The sequence below is a fragment of the Gobius niger genome (assembly GCF_951799975.1).
Source record: "Gobius niger genome assembly, chromosome: 13".
In the NCBI taxonomy this organism is placed as follows: Eukaryota; Metazoa; Chordata; class Actinopteri; order Gobiiformes; family Gobiidae; genus Gobius; species Gobius niger.
In genome coordinates this window covers 13424037-13442467 of record NC_136864.1, presented here as the reverse complement: position 1 = coordinate 13442467, position 18431 = coordinate 13424037, and the positions used below count along the sequence as shown (strand labels likewise).

The window sequence follows — 18431 nt, the reverse complement described above, 5'->3', positions numbered from 1 at the left end:
ACACAGCGAAAGAGTGATGAAAAAGAAAAAAAAATAACCAAGCCACAAAAGAGCGACAAAAGAGCGACAAAAAAGTTAAGATCAGTTTTGTAGGCCCTTTAAATGAGGCGTTACACTGGCCTATAGGCAGCAACCTCCAGTCCAGAAGCTTTTAGATTTGGGTAAAGCGAGAAAATGCACTAGGTCAAGGCGGGGGTTAAGAGATTAAAGAATAATTTTCTAAACTGTCACAATGATTAAGCATATTCCTTTTCTATTGTATGTTTCCATGTTTTAAGTGAAATACAATTATGATGAATGATCCAGCCCGCCAAAATAAAAGCACCGTCTTATTCATTAGTTCAGCAGTTCATTGTTCAACTTTCTTTCTGCCTAACTATTAACAGACAAAACACTTAAAATCTGTGAACTTAACTATATTCTTGTAATGTTGCAAAGACCTGCTGAACTAATCAATGAGACGAGCTGTGTGCCTTTATTTTGGCCTGCTGGATCGAAACAGGAAGTCACTTCTTTGGGCGGCGTTGTTTTGATTTTGAAGTTATGCACAGAGTCAATATACAGTTTAAGTATGCACAAATGCTACAATACAAAGTCAAAAGCACCGAATATAAACCTCTGCAAAGGTCCTTCTTCTCCATGTTATTGTGTCCAAACTTTTCACTCAACACTTTAGCTCAAATTATTTATAATCTGATCATTTTCATCTTGTTTAGGCAAATGATTCTAAATTGATATTCTTTATAATTTATTCAATTAGATTGCCAAATACTATCCAAGAGAAATACATTAGATTCCTGCTTCTTTTCTTTTTGTCCATTTTCTGGTTGAATTGATGAAGCGTCAGACAAAGGGTCCTTTATTTGGCACCGGGGACTATTCTTTGACAGAGGCTTATCTGTCTTCCTCTGACCTTAACTTGCCATGTAGACACGACTTTACGGCTTTGTGTCAACACAGAGGAGAATGGCATCTTTAACAACAATCGGCCCAAAGGAAAGCCCGCTGTGGTCCGTCTGAATCCAATTGCCTGTGTTTGGGCTTTTAAACAAAGACAGACAACAGGAAAGTGCTTAAATCATCATCGTCTGCGTGTCGCGTCTGCAATGGAAAAAATTACACCTGGATTCAAACCAGGGACTTTACAGCTCAGAGGTAAATGCTCAATTAGGCTTGAGTCACATCTCGCAGTCATGCAGAATTTCCTTGCCCTAGATTTAGTTTGTTTCATTGTTATATTGACATTTTTGTGAGGTCCTCTTGGCTTCGCCCTCAAGGCCACTGGTAAACTTTGTGTAAGCTGAGATTCCTCGTCCTGCGCTCTGCCTCCTGTCAGTGCCCGGCCAGTTCAAATATGTGACAGAGGGTCTAGACCGGGAACGACCCACAGGCGATACAGGTATCAGCTAACAGCCGCCGTTCTCAATGTTGACTTTGTTCATGGGAAACATTATAGTGGGCTGAAGCGCAGGTTTCCAGGGACGGATTTTGAGAGACAAGTGTACCGTAAAATGCTAAATCCTTCCTGTCTTATTTCGTGTTTACTTGACTCCTTGCCTCCTTTTTATCAAACATAGGAAAGGTACATGTGATAGGAGTTTGACTGGCACCTCACCACGCCCTGCAAATGGAGCGTGTAACTCCTTAATACCCGTGGAGTCATTTTCTAAAGTTATAATTTGAAAACTATTAGACGAGCCCAGTCGCTGTTTCCTTGGCAGCTATAAATGACTAACACATCGACAAAACAATCAGCTGTAACATTATGACAAATTGCGCTTTTTGGACGTCCTTTTTGATGGATACTGACCGCAGCAGAAGCTCCACAAGAGATTAGGGCTTTTACATGTGGATACAACTCTATAGCTATTGGGAATGGTCAGAATCATCAGGTCTGCAGCCAAAACCTGGAGCACAAACAGCACATTGTTCGAGTGGAGTGGAGTTTGGATTTTCCCAGGAATAAAATGGAAACATTTTGTGTTATAAATGGGACAGGAGCCAAAGTAAAGCATTCATTAGTTGTTTAAGGTGAGGACTGTTTTGACTTGTCACATATTAGTGAAAGCCATGCTGTATTTATTTAGTTTTAATTAGAGGCCGACCAATACAGTGGCCTGATATTCGGGGATTTTATATTATTGGCCGATCTAGCGTCGAAAAAAGCAGATATTTCTGGGGCCGATAGATATGATAGAGACTTGCATTGTTTTTTGCATTGGAAAGAGCAAAGTCAGGGCTTTAAAACGAATCCCCGCATAACCTCCCTAGACCTCAGGGGAGGTGAGAAACATCGCAATGAAAATTGGTTAGCTACAAGTTTGTTACACAAGTTTCACTAAACCTCCGTCTATACGTTTGTTAAGTGGTGACGTCACAGCTCTACTTTCAGGGTCGTAGATGTGTGAGAAACTACAAAAAACTCTTTAATACCAAAAATATCGCCCAATTAACATCCCAAAATATCGGCCTTAGAAAAACCCATATCGGTCGACCTTTAGTTTTATTATGATCAAATTAAATATAATCGAAAATTGAGACTTGGGATTTACAGAGAGACCACTTTTTACCTCCTTAATCACCAACAAAAGCCCTTTCTGCCAGTGTATCCCGCTCACAGTAATCAGAGCGATATGCATGAGAGTCACTTGATGTAAAACAAGTCCAAGTAATTACTAAATCTGAAAAATAATCCAAGCAGACAGCCCCACTGTTGTTTTCTGCTGTTTGCACAAAATGGTAAACCTTAGCATTTGCATGGGGTTTTGCTGCCAATGCAAACGGATGCAAAACACAGTCAGCTTAATCCTTTTGCTTTGGGTTCAGGCAGACAGAAACGCTTAGAAAAAACACTGAATCCCAACGCATTATGTCACAAAGATGATGAATTAACCATAAATACACGGGGCCCACACAGGAGGAGGCTATCTGCTCTTAGGGAAGTGCAGGTTCAGGGATCAGGCGCCACCCTTTTCTCAAGGCTTTCTTCACAAATATTCGGGAAAGACCTTTTGTTTGCAAAGCCATTGTTCTCGTCCCGATGGGGGATTCCTCCTCGGGATGAAACGGTGACCCGGGGCCGGCTGACGACGAGGCCGCGCCTACAGGACGTCATTGTCGTGAGAGAAAAAAACAAAGTGCATTTGGAGCATCCTTCTTTTCTACCTCCCTTTTGCAATATTCAAAACGTATTTGTTTGACAGGCAGGTATTCCATCACGCCATGGCTTTTACCCAATAATAAACCTAAATTAGTTATGTTATTAAGCTCACTGTGTGCTTTAATAAGGAAACTCTTAGACTAAACAAAAAGTATATTTTTTTTATTATTGATGGTTGTGTTTCGAATTGTGTTTGTGCAGCTGCTAAATAATTCTGCTTCTAAAAACGTTGCAGTAATCTTTAATCACAGGTCAACAAATACTTTGAGACTGGCTACCACACATATCAATAAGGTTGTACGTATACAGCCAAATCTTATGGTATTGAACCTAACTTGAAGAAATCGCCTTTACAACTTGCACCACATGTGGGGAAAAAGTTCTATATTGATCCACAGTTAATGCGACCTGGGAGTGAGACTGTGGCGCTAAATCCATGGCTTTAAACCAAGATGAAAAATAAAAACTGAGTTCGGCCCAGTTTCCGTCTTCGCCCTGAAGCGCCAAATCCGTTTCCAGCAATTTCTAAAGCAAGAACTTTCCCCACATATCAAAGCTGCTCAGTTCAAACACAGAAATCTCCAAAATACAAACGTGAGCTATTGGTGCAGGAGGAACACTTGCTCTTATACTAGAAACTGTACAATTGCGATTCTTACGATTGGATTTGCGATTTATGTTTCTAAATCCTTCAGCTCACTGTGTGCTGCGTGTATGTCCCGGAGCTTTGACATTTGAGGGAAGACAAAAGAATGAACTGCTAAACTAATACAGGAGTCACATGCACTTCTGAGCATGTTTGCCGAGGTCTAAACGACAGTGTTATCTAGTTTTAATAAGACCCAGAGGAGCCAGGATGTTTGGTTTGTGAAGAGGAAGAGGACAACCAAAATAATTGCAATGAAATCAGTGAGGGTTTTGATACTGATGCCTGACAGATCCTCTTTCTGATAGATAAATAAAAAACTGAAATAAATAAAAATAAGTAGATTTACATCGAGGTCATTTCCAATGTCAAGGAATGTGAGAAAATTGGGAGATCATGGGAGAAATCATGGGAGAAATCATGGGAGAAATCATGGCAACAATATGCAAGCATTGTTTAAAAACATTTTTGGACTAAAATATGGAGGATAATTGGAATTAATTGGGGAAAATTGGAGAGAAATTGTAAGAAAAATGAAGGGGGAAAAATGGGAAAACAAGCAAAAATTGGTGAAAATATCAAATAAAAATAAAAAAGTTAAAAAAATGGAGCAAACTTTGGCACCAAAAAAAAAAACATTTATGGAGCTGAAACAACTAAGTCACTAATGCTGTCCCTGAACCAACAGCATGAATACTTTTATTGTACCGGTAGTACCTAAGCTTTTCCCCCGATACCACACGAGTATCGTTGGCACTCCGCCCTAGTGAGGTTTGCCATTTGTTATTATTCCTATTGCAATTTCATAAGTGTGCAGCCCTGGAATTAAGCTCTGTAAACTGAGAAATAGATTACATTATGTGAATTTGGAAAACATCCAAAACGTCCACTTTACTGTGTATGATTTCTAAACCTTTACCCGAGATCCGAAAAGAGTGACTATCTTATTCCTTCAACCTCAAGCCCCAAAACAATCAGAATGCAATATAACAAAAAGAATGTATACAATAAAAGAACGTCATATCAGGGAGTTTAGTCGTCTGTTGTACGAGGCACGTGAAGGTTCAGTCAGCTGCCTTTACTCTGGCCTCTTTCCCTCTCACTGCTGCACCTGATCACATGAAGAGATAACTCTGGGCTTTTTCCAAACCTGAAATCCAGGATCACTTTCCACACGAGTCCTGTGGGATCATGGAAAGACCATAAACTCAGCGGATGACTTTGTTACCAAGTACAAACAAACCAGTGTAAACCAGCTCAATCAGTAACCTCATCCACTCACTCGTCCCACGCTACTGGTTTGGTCAGTGTATAGAAAACGCACAATGTTGCAGCAAAGATTAAGGTAGTCTCGATGTATCGTTATATTATATTATAGGCAAGTGAAAGGTTGACTTATAACTGTGGAGTCGCCATCAAATTTAAATATGAATTCAGTGATTCAATATTACTCATACAAATCTTTTGCTTAGAACATTTTCTCTACGATGGACCTTCATTTTCCAGTCATGTTTACAAGTTCAAGGGCATAAAAGCGCCATTGTTCATAAAGACCAGTGTTAAAGTGAGACATTGTTGGGTCTAGTAAGTTTGGACCACAACTCAGACTTACAATTACCATCTACACAGGTGCGCTCCGATATTGAGGTTGAAACAAAAGCCGCAGTGTTTTGGAAAGAAAAGAGTTATGAACATGGCCGCTTTACTCCAGTTTCCTCTTGTCTGGTCTTGGTTTGTCTGCAGCCTGGCACACATCTTTCCAGCTCGATTTAAGTGTCAACTCTGAGTGATAACCTGGCGTCCACAGTGAGACCATTGTCCCGCCGTGAAACCGAAATCCAGAAAGAGAAGCACTTAAAGAGCCCCAGTACCAGACATGATGCACTTTATCAAAACCAGGGGAGGGGAAAGTATATATATGTAATTTACTGTCCAGCTTAGGACTACACAACACAGAAGATAAATCATTGAACTTTATAAGAGAAGATAAGCCTTTATTGATCTCACAATGGAGAAAGTCACTTGTTATATTCAGCTCTCAGAAACAGGGGTGTGCAGAATAGACAGGAAATGTGCAAACAAATAAATAGTAAATAGAGGTATCTTATAGGGCTGAAAGATATATTGTTTCGATATCAAGATATGAACATTCAAGATATTAATATCGAACAAGCAACGATATACATCGTTATCATATTGATATCGAGATATGAACATTCAAAACATTAAAATCAAAAAAGCAAGATATAAACGACATAGATTTTCATCAATAAAACTGTACTCTATTTTTCTGAAAAAGGCTTGGTTTTCACCTAACCCATAGCAATATTGTATCGTATCGATATCGAGATATCTGGCATGAATATCGAGCTATGAAATTTTGTCCCTATCGTTCAGCCCTAGTATCTTATGTACAATGACTACCTGACTTTTTAATATATTCAAATCAAAGTGAGAGAAACCACTGTCATTTTTGATCAGTATTGACGCCATAACAATTGACGTCATTTTCAATAATTGTAACAGATACAAAAAAGGTAATTTGTACACTTTTCATGATAGCCCCAAGCTTGGATCAAAATGAAGCTCAGATTTTCAGTTCATCGGACAGTTATGTTGGAAAAGTCCATATTTTAAACCAGGTCTGCAGAAGCTTAAAGTCTGCAAAAATCGTCTACGAGAGGCATGCGGCGGTAGCAACACGCCGGGCCACTGTGAAGCTGAAACGCAGACGAGAGGGGCTCTAGGATTACACGGGATCATAATGCACATTTCACGACAGACATTCATCTGAAGGCCGAGCGTGGGCCCTAATGAAAAGGAACAGCACGATTCTGCAGGAGTGATGGGGAAAGCAGCAGCCTGATGAGGAGGCTGTCCTGGGGTGTAGTCCAACACAACACAACGGGAAAGCACTTAGTCAGGACACTCAGGGATACAGAGATGCACAAGAGAGGCTTTCGTGATTCACTGGTTTTGCAGGTGTTTTGAGGCAAACATGAACACTGTGGTGGTCTTTATGTACAGCATACTGTGGTACAGCTACGCGGATGCAATGAAAACTTTAAAGAAATTGGGATTTTGTCACCATATTGCATCTGAGTCTTGGCTTAATGTAATTGTAAACCAATACCAATTGTCGTTGAGTTGTTCCACGGATTTATATCTACTGAATAAACTCCATGTACCGTGCTAGTAACACTTTATTTTACACTGCCCTTGATACATTGTACCTGCCAAACTTAGTACAGTGCAATGTAACCATGTGTAATAAGTCGTACCTGGATACACACATGGAATAGTATGTATTTTTTGTTTGGAGGGACATAATGTAATGGTCTTTTGTCTTTAATATGTGCCTCCACAGTACTAATATACATTATTCCATTGGGCATGTACTACACAGGTACAAGTTGTTGCAGAATGTTATAAAGCAGATTATGCTGTTCTGAATTTAGTTTGGTACAAAGTATCAAGGTAGTGTAAAATAAAGTGTGACTACATTGCCTATTTGCAACAACAAGGGGAGAGTCTCAGTTTTAAAGATTAGGTTTCAAAGTTAGAGCTCGGTCTCTCCATAGCCTTCAAGAGTGCTTTGTCACACACACAAAAGAGCACATGCAAATATCATACAGGTTTCCAATGTTTCTACCCCCGTGAACTATATACAAAACCACTAAGATGATATTTAAAAATAAACTAAATCTACTGAGTCTCTAATATATGTTACCTAAATTGTTCAAAATGAGTTGTTGCACAGATTGTAATCAGATTTGACTCATCAAGTGTATTCTATTTAGCAAGAGGTGGCGACCTACAGGAGAAACCTGATCCACATCATATCAAAGAAGGAGTGATGGACTGGTCAGGGTAAATGATTGTTTCTGTCACCCCTGCCGCGAACTTGCCAATTGGAAAGGATTGGATTGTGTAGTTCCAGGGCCATTTCTGAACCATAATGCCCAGATAACCTGTTTGAATTTGATGTTTCAGTGATATACCTTTCCTGGGGTCTTGATCCAAATCCTACCACAATAGTTCATATACGTATATGCGAGCAGCACCAGCAACATTACCCAATGTTATAATGGAAGTCAATGGTCAATTCTGGCATCTCATAGCCCTCCCTCACTTCACCTTCCTGTCTAATCCTCGGTCCACACTATTGTCTATTGTCAACACTGCTCCACCACGACCTTATCTCGCAATCTCACATATGGTGAGAACTCAAATAACCCAGTAATTGTGCGAAAGCATATTTCTTTAAGCGGGTTATCGGGCGCCCAAGGCATACAGGATTAAAGATTTAAATTCTGACATGGCTCTATGATTAGTCTGATCTTTCTCGCCGCAGCTTAGGCACCTCACAGGGAAGTTTGTAAAAGGACTTGATTATTAGTTCAAATAATAATCTGCATAGTGTGAGTTTCATACAGTCGCAAAGTCTTAAGAGATTTAGGCGGTCCAGTTATGCTTGACTGCTGTGTGAAGTAGCAAGCTTAAGCGATAGCGGCGGTTATTAAAGGTAAGTAAGGCTATATAGCACACTGCTGTTTGAATCTGAGTGTGGGTGAAAGGAACATTGTTATTAGACTAGATCATTTTGCACGGTTGAATTGCTACTCGAGAAAACCAATGGTCACAGACTCAAGACTGACAGGTGCACATATAAGTATATAAAAAACAAACTGCTACTGCCCAGTGCACAGTGATATCTCTATTTCAACTGCCTGAGGCCCCATAAGCTGCTGCAGAGGTGGCCTTGTGTAAACTTCCTTAATGTCGTCTCACTGATAAAGGGAATTCAGATTTAATGACAGGAAATTGGCCTGTTATGTTTTGATTTTACTGAAACAAAGTTCGCCACAATGTCGCCCTGATCCTGATGTTGCGTTGAAGTTGTTGAGAGTTGAAGACCCGTTGGTGCTTTCAGTCGAGATAAAAGGGTCTATTTTCTACCCATTCGCTCATTGAGTTACACACATGTGTAAACAGCTGTCCAGATGTTCGCACTGATGTCCTAGCAACACGAAACACTTTCCACTTACATAATTAGAATGTGTCTTACAACTACAATGTGTCCTCAAAGACACTGGTGTTGACTTAGTCGGATATTATACGACAACGGACTGAACTAGAGGACACAAAATGTTGGTTAAATTTATATTGAACTTGATTTACTGCAAGTCTTCCTTACATTATTTTTTCAAACTTTGACATTTATGCAAAAACAGACATAATATTGAACATTAAAGACTAGTTGGAGTGGCTTTTGCATTTACTCAATCAATGATAGATATAATACCAGCCTAGGTTTGACTGTTACAATCAGTACTTTTGCCATTAGTGCCACACCACATACTGGACTAGCATGAACAACAAATAAATAAGACTAAAATTTAAAGCCACACCGTGTAGAACTTTACCCAATAAATAAAACTGAAATACAAGCAAACATTTTGTGACAGATATTTTCATAATTGAAAAATACCTAAAAATACCTAACTATCATGTGCTTTTGCTTTAAGCGGCTCAAGTCTCCTAAGACATGACCTAACTTTCCCCGGAGTGGGTACGTCTCCAGCTCGTCGCCATGGAGATGTGACTAAAGGCAGCAGAATTTGATATTTAAACAGGTTAAGTCCTCATCCTAATTCATTCTTTGATTACCCACTGGAGCAATAGCATTTTCTGTGTCAAGCTGGTCATTAGGAGAATGTTTTGTACTGATGTCAACAGTATAGTCCAAAATGTTACGCAGTGTGCCTTTAACTAAATTAAGAAATGTTTACCTAAACCTTTAAATAGAGCTTTTACAATTTTTTAAATTCAGTGCATGTTTTGGTTGAGTTTACAAAAAACGTGTCGATTTCAGTCAGATGAAGACTTACTGTTGTGATATATTGTGGCTTCTTTCGATACGGATATTGCATCACCTAATATCGCGATACGATATTTTTTTGCGATATAGTGTGCAGCCCTATCCTTTACATGTTTGTTTTTTCAAGATCATGTGCTGATTATGGGAGAATGTGACCACTGCACAAAGCCTTCTCCAGCACATCCTAAATATCGTCAATGGGTCTGAGATCTGGACCCTGTGGGGGCCAAACCATGTGTGAGAATGATGTCCGACGCACCTGGAATCACTCTTTCACAACGTGAGCCCTATAAACTCTTGGAATATGCCCGTGCCATCAGGGGAGAAGAAACCTATTGATGCAAAAGTCAGCTGATCTCATTCTTTGGGCATATAGTGTTGCTAAACCTAAACCTGCAGCAGATCATAACAGATACTTAAATCTACTGTGGATCAAAAGAGGAAAAAGATCTGAAGAAGGGTCTGCCGAAACCATATCTATTGAATAAATACATCTTGGACACCGGCTACCTGAGTGTGCGATGCCACCTATTTCAATTTTTTAAGATTTTCCTGCACCTCTGATGTAATTTCTGGTGTGCGTTGCTTCTCTCTCTTACAGATATAGAGCAATAACTGCAATACAATTAACTAATTTCATCATAAGTGGCAAAAAAAAACCCACATCTTTTCACATTCACTTGGAGAATAAAAGGTCGATCATCATTTTCTTTCAATGTTTCCCATTGTCCACAAAAGTTCACCTGGAGTCAACAAAACAAAGTGCGCTTGAGCAACGCTGTCCCACCTCAACCATCTGTCTGTCCTCGTGGCTCAAAACCAAACAACAACAGCTCAAGTTTCCTTCCATGCGCCGCCAGCACCGCTTCACAAAAGACAAGCCATAATTAAACGACCTGAACACTATACCTATGTTTACCACCGCACATTTTAATCTTTTGAAGCCTTAATAAAATCCACCAGAAATCCTTATTTACAGTGAGCACGGCGTGACGGGCGTGTTGTCCAATTTGTTTAGAGGCTCAGAAATATTTAGGGACTCTTGTCTTGTTGTCCGACAAACATTTTTTGATTTGTTATGGTTTGGATGGAAGGCAGAGGGGGGGGGAAAGTGAGTTTGGATTAAGCAGCAGACACAGGAGGAGGATCAGGATACACGTGCGGCCGGTGCAGTGAGTGCTACACGCAGATGATGATGCATGATGGTGGGAAATCATAATGGCAAGGAAAATGAGACTTCTGGCCACTTTCTCTCCCTGCTTGAGGTCTTTATGAGGGGGGTGATTCACACACACGCTGCATGTGGAACAAATAAAAGTGCACCCAATTGGACTTTACATCCATTTATAGGCACATGAGTAAAAAGTTCAATGAGAAGGATAGAGTAGCCACAAAAAGCTGTCTGCTCCTGTGTGCGCAAACAGAAATAGGCAACGATATGAAATGAAAAGTTTGAAAAAGCAATTCCAAAATCCCAAAATATAACCTCAGCAAAACCGTATTCATTAAAAAAAAAGAAAGAAAATGAATGCCCATCATATTACAAGATCCCATTTTCTCACGTCCTTGACCCAGTTTACTTTGCCAACAAACACGCGAGCACAACACAAACCACTAAAAGCCGATATCAAGCTGACGCACTGGTCGTAAAGGCGTCCATATTGCAAAAAGAAAGTTGACAATCTCATGTTTTGAAGGAGGTAACAACAATAAAAAAAAAGTTACTGGAGTCATTGCACAACCCCCATGCCCTCCCCGTCCCCGCAGCATCACCCTGGGGCTGCTGCAAGTTTTGGCACTTTGTCATTACACAGGGATGTGGGAAATGAGGCTTTGCTTATTGTTATTCCACCTTTACGCAATGGCGAGACTAAGTTGCTTGCCGTTTTTCGCATAGGTCCTGCGCATAACTCTTTTATAGCGTCTGCGTGCGTTTTTTAAGGTCGTACAATGAAAACAGAGCGCTTTTCAAAACTTTTTTCTCACGCTGTTGCAACTTTCCACCGGCTGTGTGTGTGCGCGCGCTACGGGGGGAGAGGAGTTGGCTGGCTGTGATTTATGGAAACGCCACAGACTGTAAAGAAGGACGTATTGAGAAGTTTTTGCCTCGCTCTAAAAGTTACGTTCCTGGCTGCAAGCTTACCTTTCCTCTCCGCCAGCACGCGCAACCCGAAGGAGCAGAGAATGAGCCAGTGGAGAAAACGGCTCGCCATCGTGAACTTCGCTTTTGACGTCCTCCCGGTAAAAAGGAAAGGTGTCATTCCATGCCAGCGAAAAGACGATATTCCGCTTTCCAACCAGGCGTCCCAAACTTGTGGCAAACTTGTGGGGAAAGTGTGAGGTCTTCTTCACTCTGACTGTAGTGGACTCAAAACTTTGACAGTGGCTCCGTTCACTGCGCAACTGTGTGTGCACAACTCGGGGCTCAGCGCAAAAGGCGAGGACAAACCGCTGGAGCGACGTCACCGGGGGAGGGGCGCGTGTCCCGCAGGTACAGGCGGTGGGCGGGGCGATGACGGGGCACGCGATACGAGACGAGTGCTGTATCAGGAGCGCGTAGTAAACAGACTTTTTATCAGCAAAAAAGAACTTTAAGGCGAGACACTGCAGGTGAATAGGGAAAACATGTATATTTACAGATATCAATTTGAAACTGTTGCTGTAGATCACTGGCATAAATGTGAGAAAAAAATACATTGCAAGTTTTCTGTCATTTTATCTTTTCATATAAGAACAAGGTGTTTTATGCCTAAAAATGCCCCAAATTTCACATCTTTTCGGCAACGAAATCTGAATAATGGATAGAGCTACATTCAAATGTATGGTTTCATTTTATTGATAAATGAGTTACCAAGACTTTTTCAGAGAGGATTTTGAATTTCTTGTTTAGTTTTAAAATAAGCTGTTTTTTTGTGGAAACATTTGTAAAAAATGTCATTTTCGACTCATTTTTTGACATTCAAAACTCAATAAATGGGGCTTAGGGATTAGATAATAAAAAATCCCTCTGAAAAAATCTTCCAAATATTGTTCAGTCCAAGGCTGGAAAATTTGAAGTCTTTGGGTCCGACTGACGTGGACATAGTGTCGCCACAATGACAGAAAAATGTGTTTTGAGAAAAAGGCCCTTGAAATTGCATTCTCCCATATAAGTCTATGGGGGAACATTGAATCAGCGCAATATTTAAACATGTTGTTGTGAAGATTAGTCATATTTTCTGTTTCCGGGTGAAAACTTATATGTTCAGAGACCAATTTGGCCCAAAACCTGAAAACTGAAAAAATTGAGTTTTGCCTGTAGTATCTCCCCTTAAGTGTGGTGAAAACACGTTTATGGCATGTTAGTAGTATGGGCAGTTTGCAAACAAACAGAAAGATGACCCTGGTTATCTGTAGTAACGAAATCAATATATAACTCACGTTTGACAGGTTGATTTGTTTTTAGGTTATGCTTATGGTGAGTGGCAGTGGTGGAAAGTACCAAAGTAAAATGTGTAAGTACAAGCAAAAAGAACAAATTATAGGTACTTTTACTTTACTTAAGTCATTTTTATACGTTTTACTTTTACTTCACTATTTTAGAGCCTGTATCTGCACTTTCTACTCCACTACATTTTTAAATGGCGTATAAAAGTATTTGTATTTTCAAAGTGACCTCTCTACTGTGAACTGGTTTAGTCCCAGTTTAGATTTGGTTTAGTGGTTTACTCCTTTAGGCCTTGTTTGGATCTGGTTTAGTTCCTGTTTTTGACCTGAGTTAGTGGCTTACTCATTTAGACCTGGTTTGAATCAAATTATTTAAAAAAATCCTGCACATTAAACTCCTAAATACTTTTTTACTTATAAAGAACATTTTACAATGCATACTTTTATACTTTTACTGAAGTAAAAATTGTATCAGATTACTTAAGTACATTGTTGGTCCTATATCTGTACTTTTACTTAAGTAAGAAAATGGAGTACTTCGTCCACCGCTGGTGAGTTTTACACTAGTAAACTGGTCATTTTATGAAGGCAAGATTTTTATGTTCTATATAAGAGAGCTCAAGCTTCTCAAGCTTTTCACGCCCACACACACAAGTATAACTTAAACTTTAACTTATAAAACCTTCCAAGTACCATCTCATAACATTTTTACCTTCCAGCCCCACCAAGCCTAGAACAAGATCAAGTCAGGACTGAACCAGGTCTAAAATAGGTCTACAGTAAATTGGACTGTATTATGTTATGTTAACCTCTTACCCCCCGACCATAACCGAGCACACAAAAAAAAACAATGAAAAAGTGACCACAAAGCAACATAAAAGTGACAAAGAAAGCACCAAAAATATGATAAAAAAAAGTGACGACATCATGATGAAAAGTCTTATAGCTTTGAAACATTGGCCTATAGGCTGTAAACTCCAGTCAATAATCCAGAATAACACAAGTACGTACATACAATTGCTGATGGCCTTGAGTACCACCAATAACAAACATCATGTAAAGATTTATTTATTTAGAATCTCTGATCTGGTGATTTTATATTTGTCTAATGCGTCACAAGCACTGATTACAGGCCTGTCAGATATTTTGCTATGAAGGTTTTTGGAAATAATATTGACTTTGGCAGTTTTCGCTGAACTTCATACCTAGAAAGGTACGCAAACATTTGATTTTTACAACCCACACGCCAAACTTTTTCTCTTTTTTTCTGGTTTGTGCATTGTGCAATCGTGTCATTAAGCTGCTGCTGTTAAGATGACTCATTTGCAATACCGGGAAATGACACCGGAATGAAATTAGTTTTATATGAACACATTTATACTGTATACGAGTTTCCTGTTGGCCCTAAACATATTCAGAAAATGATTTATTCAGTCTTGAATGGAATGTTCTGCCTGTGTATTAGCCTAAACATCATAAAAATATGTTTGTCAATGGCAATGCACACAACGCTGGCCATTAATAAAATTTCACACTGTCCTGTACCTTCTTATTCACTATCTTGACCAACTAAACGAAGTTAACTTGGACTCAACCAAAACTAAACAATTGACTCTGTGCATAACAAGGCGGCCCAAGAAGTGACTTCCTGTTTTGATCCAGCACACCAAAATTAAAGCACACAGCTCGTCTCATTGATTTCCTCAGCAGGTAATTGCAAAATTACAAGAATATAATTTAATGCACACATTAAGTGTTTTGTCTGTTAATAGTTAGGCAGAAAGAAAGTTGAACTATTGAATAAGATGGTGCTTTTATTTTGGAGTCCTGGATCGAAACAGGAAGCCACTTCTTGGGCAGCGTTGTTTTGATTTGAAGTTAAGAGTCAATTGTTTAGTTTTGGTTTAGTCCAAGTTAACTTCGTTTAGTTGGTCAATATAGTGAATAAAATGGTATTGCATCATCATCATGCATTTACTCTGGACGCTCTTTCTGAAACAAGCCACTGTGTTTATTCAGGCTGGGGACTGGCACAAAAGTGTGAGGTGGCAAGTAACCCTTTGACTAAGATGTAAATAAACCCCACAAATCTTATCTATTGGGCACCGACGGTTAAAGTAATTTCCCAACCTGTCGTCATATTGTACAGTTGCTATCATATTGTTTTCTAAAGTGATGCTCTAAGTGTCATTTGCTGCCTGTTTACTGGACGGGCGACATGTCTAGACCCGAGACTGACTACGCCTCTAATCAGAGATGACTGTAACTGTGTAGAGAGCGTCCTAAATGTGTTTGTTGATGTCCCCAGACCCGAGTCGCCATGATAGACCCCATTTTTCACACTGCTGCTTATTTCATTACTACAGTGTAATGGTTCAGCAAATTGTCTTTGGTCGTACGGTTAGAGGAAGAGGTTATTGCGTTTGCCAAAGCAGAAATTACATAATGCGCAGCTAATGTTTCACAGCAGACGAACACACGAGGCTTTCAAAAAACGAAGCTTTTCGCTGACGTGGATGGGGTGCAGCTGAGGTTTAAGGTTCAGTGTGTTGGGAACGAGGGTGTTTATATAATTCATGATAGCAAGTGAAAGGGAATCTAAAAAAAATGAATGAAGCTAGTAAAAATCCAGCCTAACATTAAAGAGTCTTCATTTGATTTTACAGTAAAATAGTAAACAAAGAGAGGGCATGTTCCATCGTCAGGGGCCACAGACTGAAATATCAGGTCCCTCTGAGTTTAAAACTATAGCAAATCGTGGTCTGCAGTGGACCAAGGAGTGCAGCCAGAGCAGTCATGGGCTCAAACAGTTCGAGATATAGAAAAGCAATCAAGTCAGGGCTAATTTTTCCAAATAAATCTTGAATTTTAAAGAAAGCCAATGGAGATACGACTGGTGTGATTTGCCACAAGTCCAAGTAGGGGGGAAAAAATGATACGTGAAAGATTAAATCAGATTTTTTTTTTGATAGATTTAATTTTGTGTTTCTCTAAATGTGTTGAAAAACTGTAGATAAGTTTCTTCAATCCTGATCTAGGCTGGTTACATATATAAAACAAATGATTTACCAGTATGGCATGTGCTCTCAGGTGGTTGTATATCAAAACAGGAGTTAAATAGCGAGGGAAAAATAAAGATTGAGATCAGATGCATATCAGTGATAGGGCCACAAATCTGATATGTAAATGAGAGAATGTGACTGTACTGCTGCTCCACTTTAGTACGTGCTACTGGTTTTGCACATGAGCGAGCGCCTGACCACCCGCACTGTATAATGCACTGCCTAACGCAATCACAAAAGACTAATCCTTTGAAGCTTCGCACTTTTTTTCTCCCTGAAAAAGGATGGGTCAAATGCAGAGGGCAAATGTTCCTATGTGAGAATAGGTTTGACTGTAGCTGTTGTTCATCAGGGGGCCTCACCTCAGCCAACTTCATGTCCTCTTTCACTACATCCATAAATCTCCATGGTCTTCCTCTTAACCTCCTGCCGGGCTTTGCAATTACTCAGGTTACACTGTAAGAACAATATATTGAAGGATACCACCCAAGAAGAAAGGAGGTTGTGTTGTCCTACTCCTCACTGTTACTTATGGCTATGCTAAAAGTACACTTGTACAGGTCTCATCTGTGTTTCATCCTTTACTCGCCATTGAGATAAAAATCAAGCCAAAATGACACTTGATGCTTATAGAGGGCAAATAAGTAAGTGATAAAAACATATGTGCAGTTTCTCTGCCAGGTTTTGACGAGAGAACTGGCAAGAGGATCCTGTAACGTTTAAGTTTGCATGAAATACTGAAGCGCATAATTTGACAAACTACGATATGGTTAACCACATTTAATGCTGCAGTGAAGGATAGCAAAAACACACAACTGTGGCTTCTCACTTGAGGCCAGACTACACCACTGTCCAATGGTTTGGTTTTCAAACCCAAAATTCCCTTATACAACTGTCTTTTGCAACTGCAGTATAAACCTCTCTTCTATAGGGCCTTGTTTATTTTGCACAGGTTCTACCACTACACGGCTGTCGTTGGAGCAGAAACACTAAACAAGCAGAAATAACACCTGTGCCAGAGGAGAAGAAGGTGTTTGAATAGAAATGTGGACTGATGACAGGTTTATACAGTGAGTGCATGTCCAGCCTTGCATACCACACAGTACAAATTTCCACTATTATGGTGGAATGGACCAAATGCCTTCACCATTTTATTTAGCAAACATGTAGCTACTGATCTGTCAGCTTCCACTGCCTCAGTCATACCATTAAGGTTTTGCAGACAAATAAACAAAACATAAACCACTTTGAAATCCTTGAAGAAATCAGATGACTTGACAAAAGATGTTTCCTTAAATTATATCAAGCCTTAGATTGGCAGAGTATGTAATCAGTGAGGCCTGAATATACAGAGGGGTTTGGAGAGTGTAATGCAACACAAATCTGAATTATGCTGCGATGATGATGTTATGTTTTCCTTGTGCAACTAGACAATCTAGGTGGAGTTCCCCCTGGAGAGTCTGTGTCCAAGATGATATTATAACACAATTGAAGAATATGACTTAAGTTTCCTCTGAACATAGTTTGTGCTCAATATGATAAAAAGTGCTTCTAAAAATGGATAAATCAAACAGATTAATCCAGTTAATCTGTATTTGCTCTTTTGAAGAGCTAATATTAGTTTGAAATGGCTTGAGAGCTAGTTCCAGATCTTGGTAGTAATAAGTAGTAATAGACCTATGTGTGAAAAGTCACAGAACGTCTCAAAAAGAAAGTTGGCTTCGGCTCCCAGGTTGACCAGTGCATGCTGTTGCTGCGACTTTGAGACTCTTCAAACACCTTCTTTGTGTTAATGCAGTATGTGGCGTGACTGTGTGAGATTTATGTTGGTTGGAGACGCTGTTACTGCAGACGATATCATATTTTCCATTAAATAAGCAAAATAAGAAGGACAAGATCGCGAATACAAGATAAAGCGGAAGAAAATGAATGGATGGATGGATGGATGGATGGATGGATGTGGCTGCCAATCTGCACCATCAGCCTAATGTACATGTTTTTAGCGGTAGGGGAAACCAGAGAACCTGGAGGAAACGTTGCAAACCAGCTACTACTACAGGAGTCATTTTGGTTGCCACAGTGAATTTACTTGAGTGCATTTTCATCTTCTCTTTTCATGTTGACATATCTGTTGCCGGTCCCAGGGTGTAAGAACAGAGACGATCTTATTGAGGTCTGCACAGGGCGTCTTATTAAGCGGCTTACTGGGGCAGAAAGGCTATGTGACATATTGTGAGACAGTTATTATGAGGCTCT

At 39.8% G+C, this 18431-nt stretch overlaps 1 protein-coding gene across 1 annotated transcript in view; it reads right to left on the bottom strand.

Moving 5' to 3' along the window:
• Positions 1-12146, bottom strand: part of egfra (epidermal growth factor receptor a (erythroblastic leukemia viral (v-erb-b) oncogene homolog, avian)) — a 59112-nt gene extending 46966 nt beyond the window's left edge. Inside the window, exon 1 of the mRNA XM_079569682.1 lies at positions 11831-12146. Within this exon, the coding sequence (XP_079425808.1) occupies positions 11831-11948 (118 nt within the window). The 5' untranslated portion in view covers positions 11949-12146. The remainder of the gene's footprint in view (positions 1-11830) is intronic.
• Positions 12147-18431: the final 6285 nt, after the last annotated feature.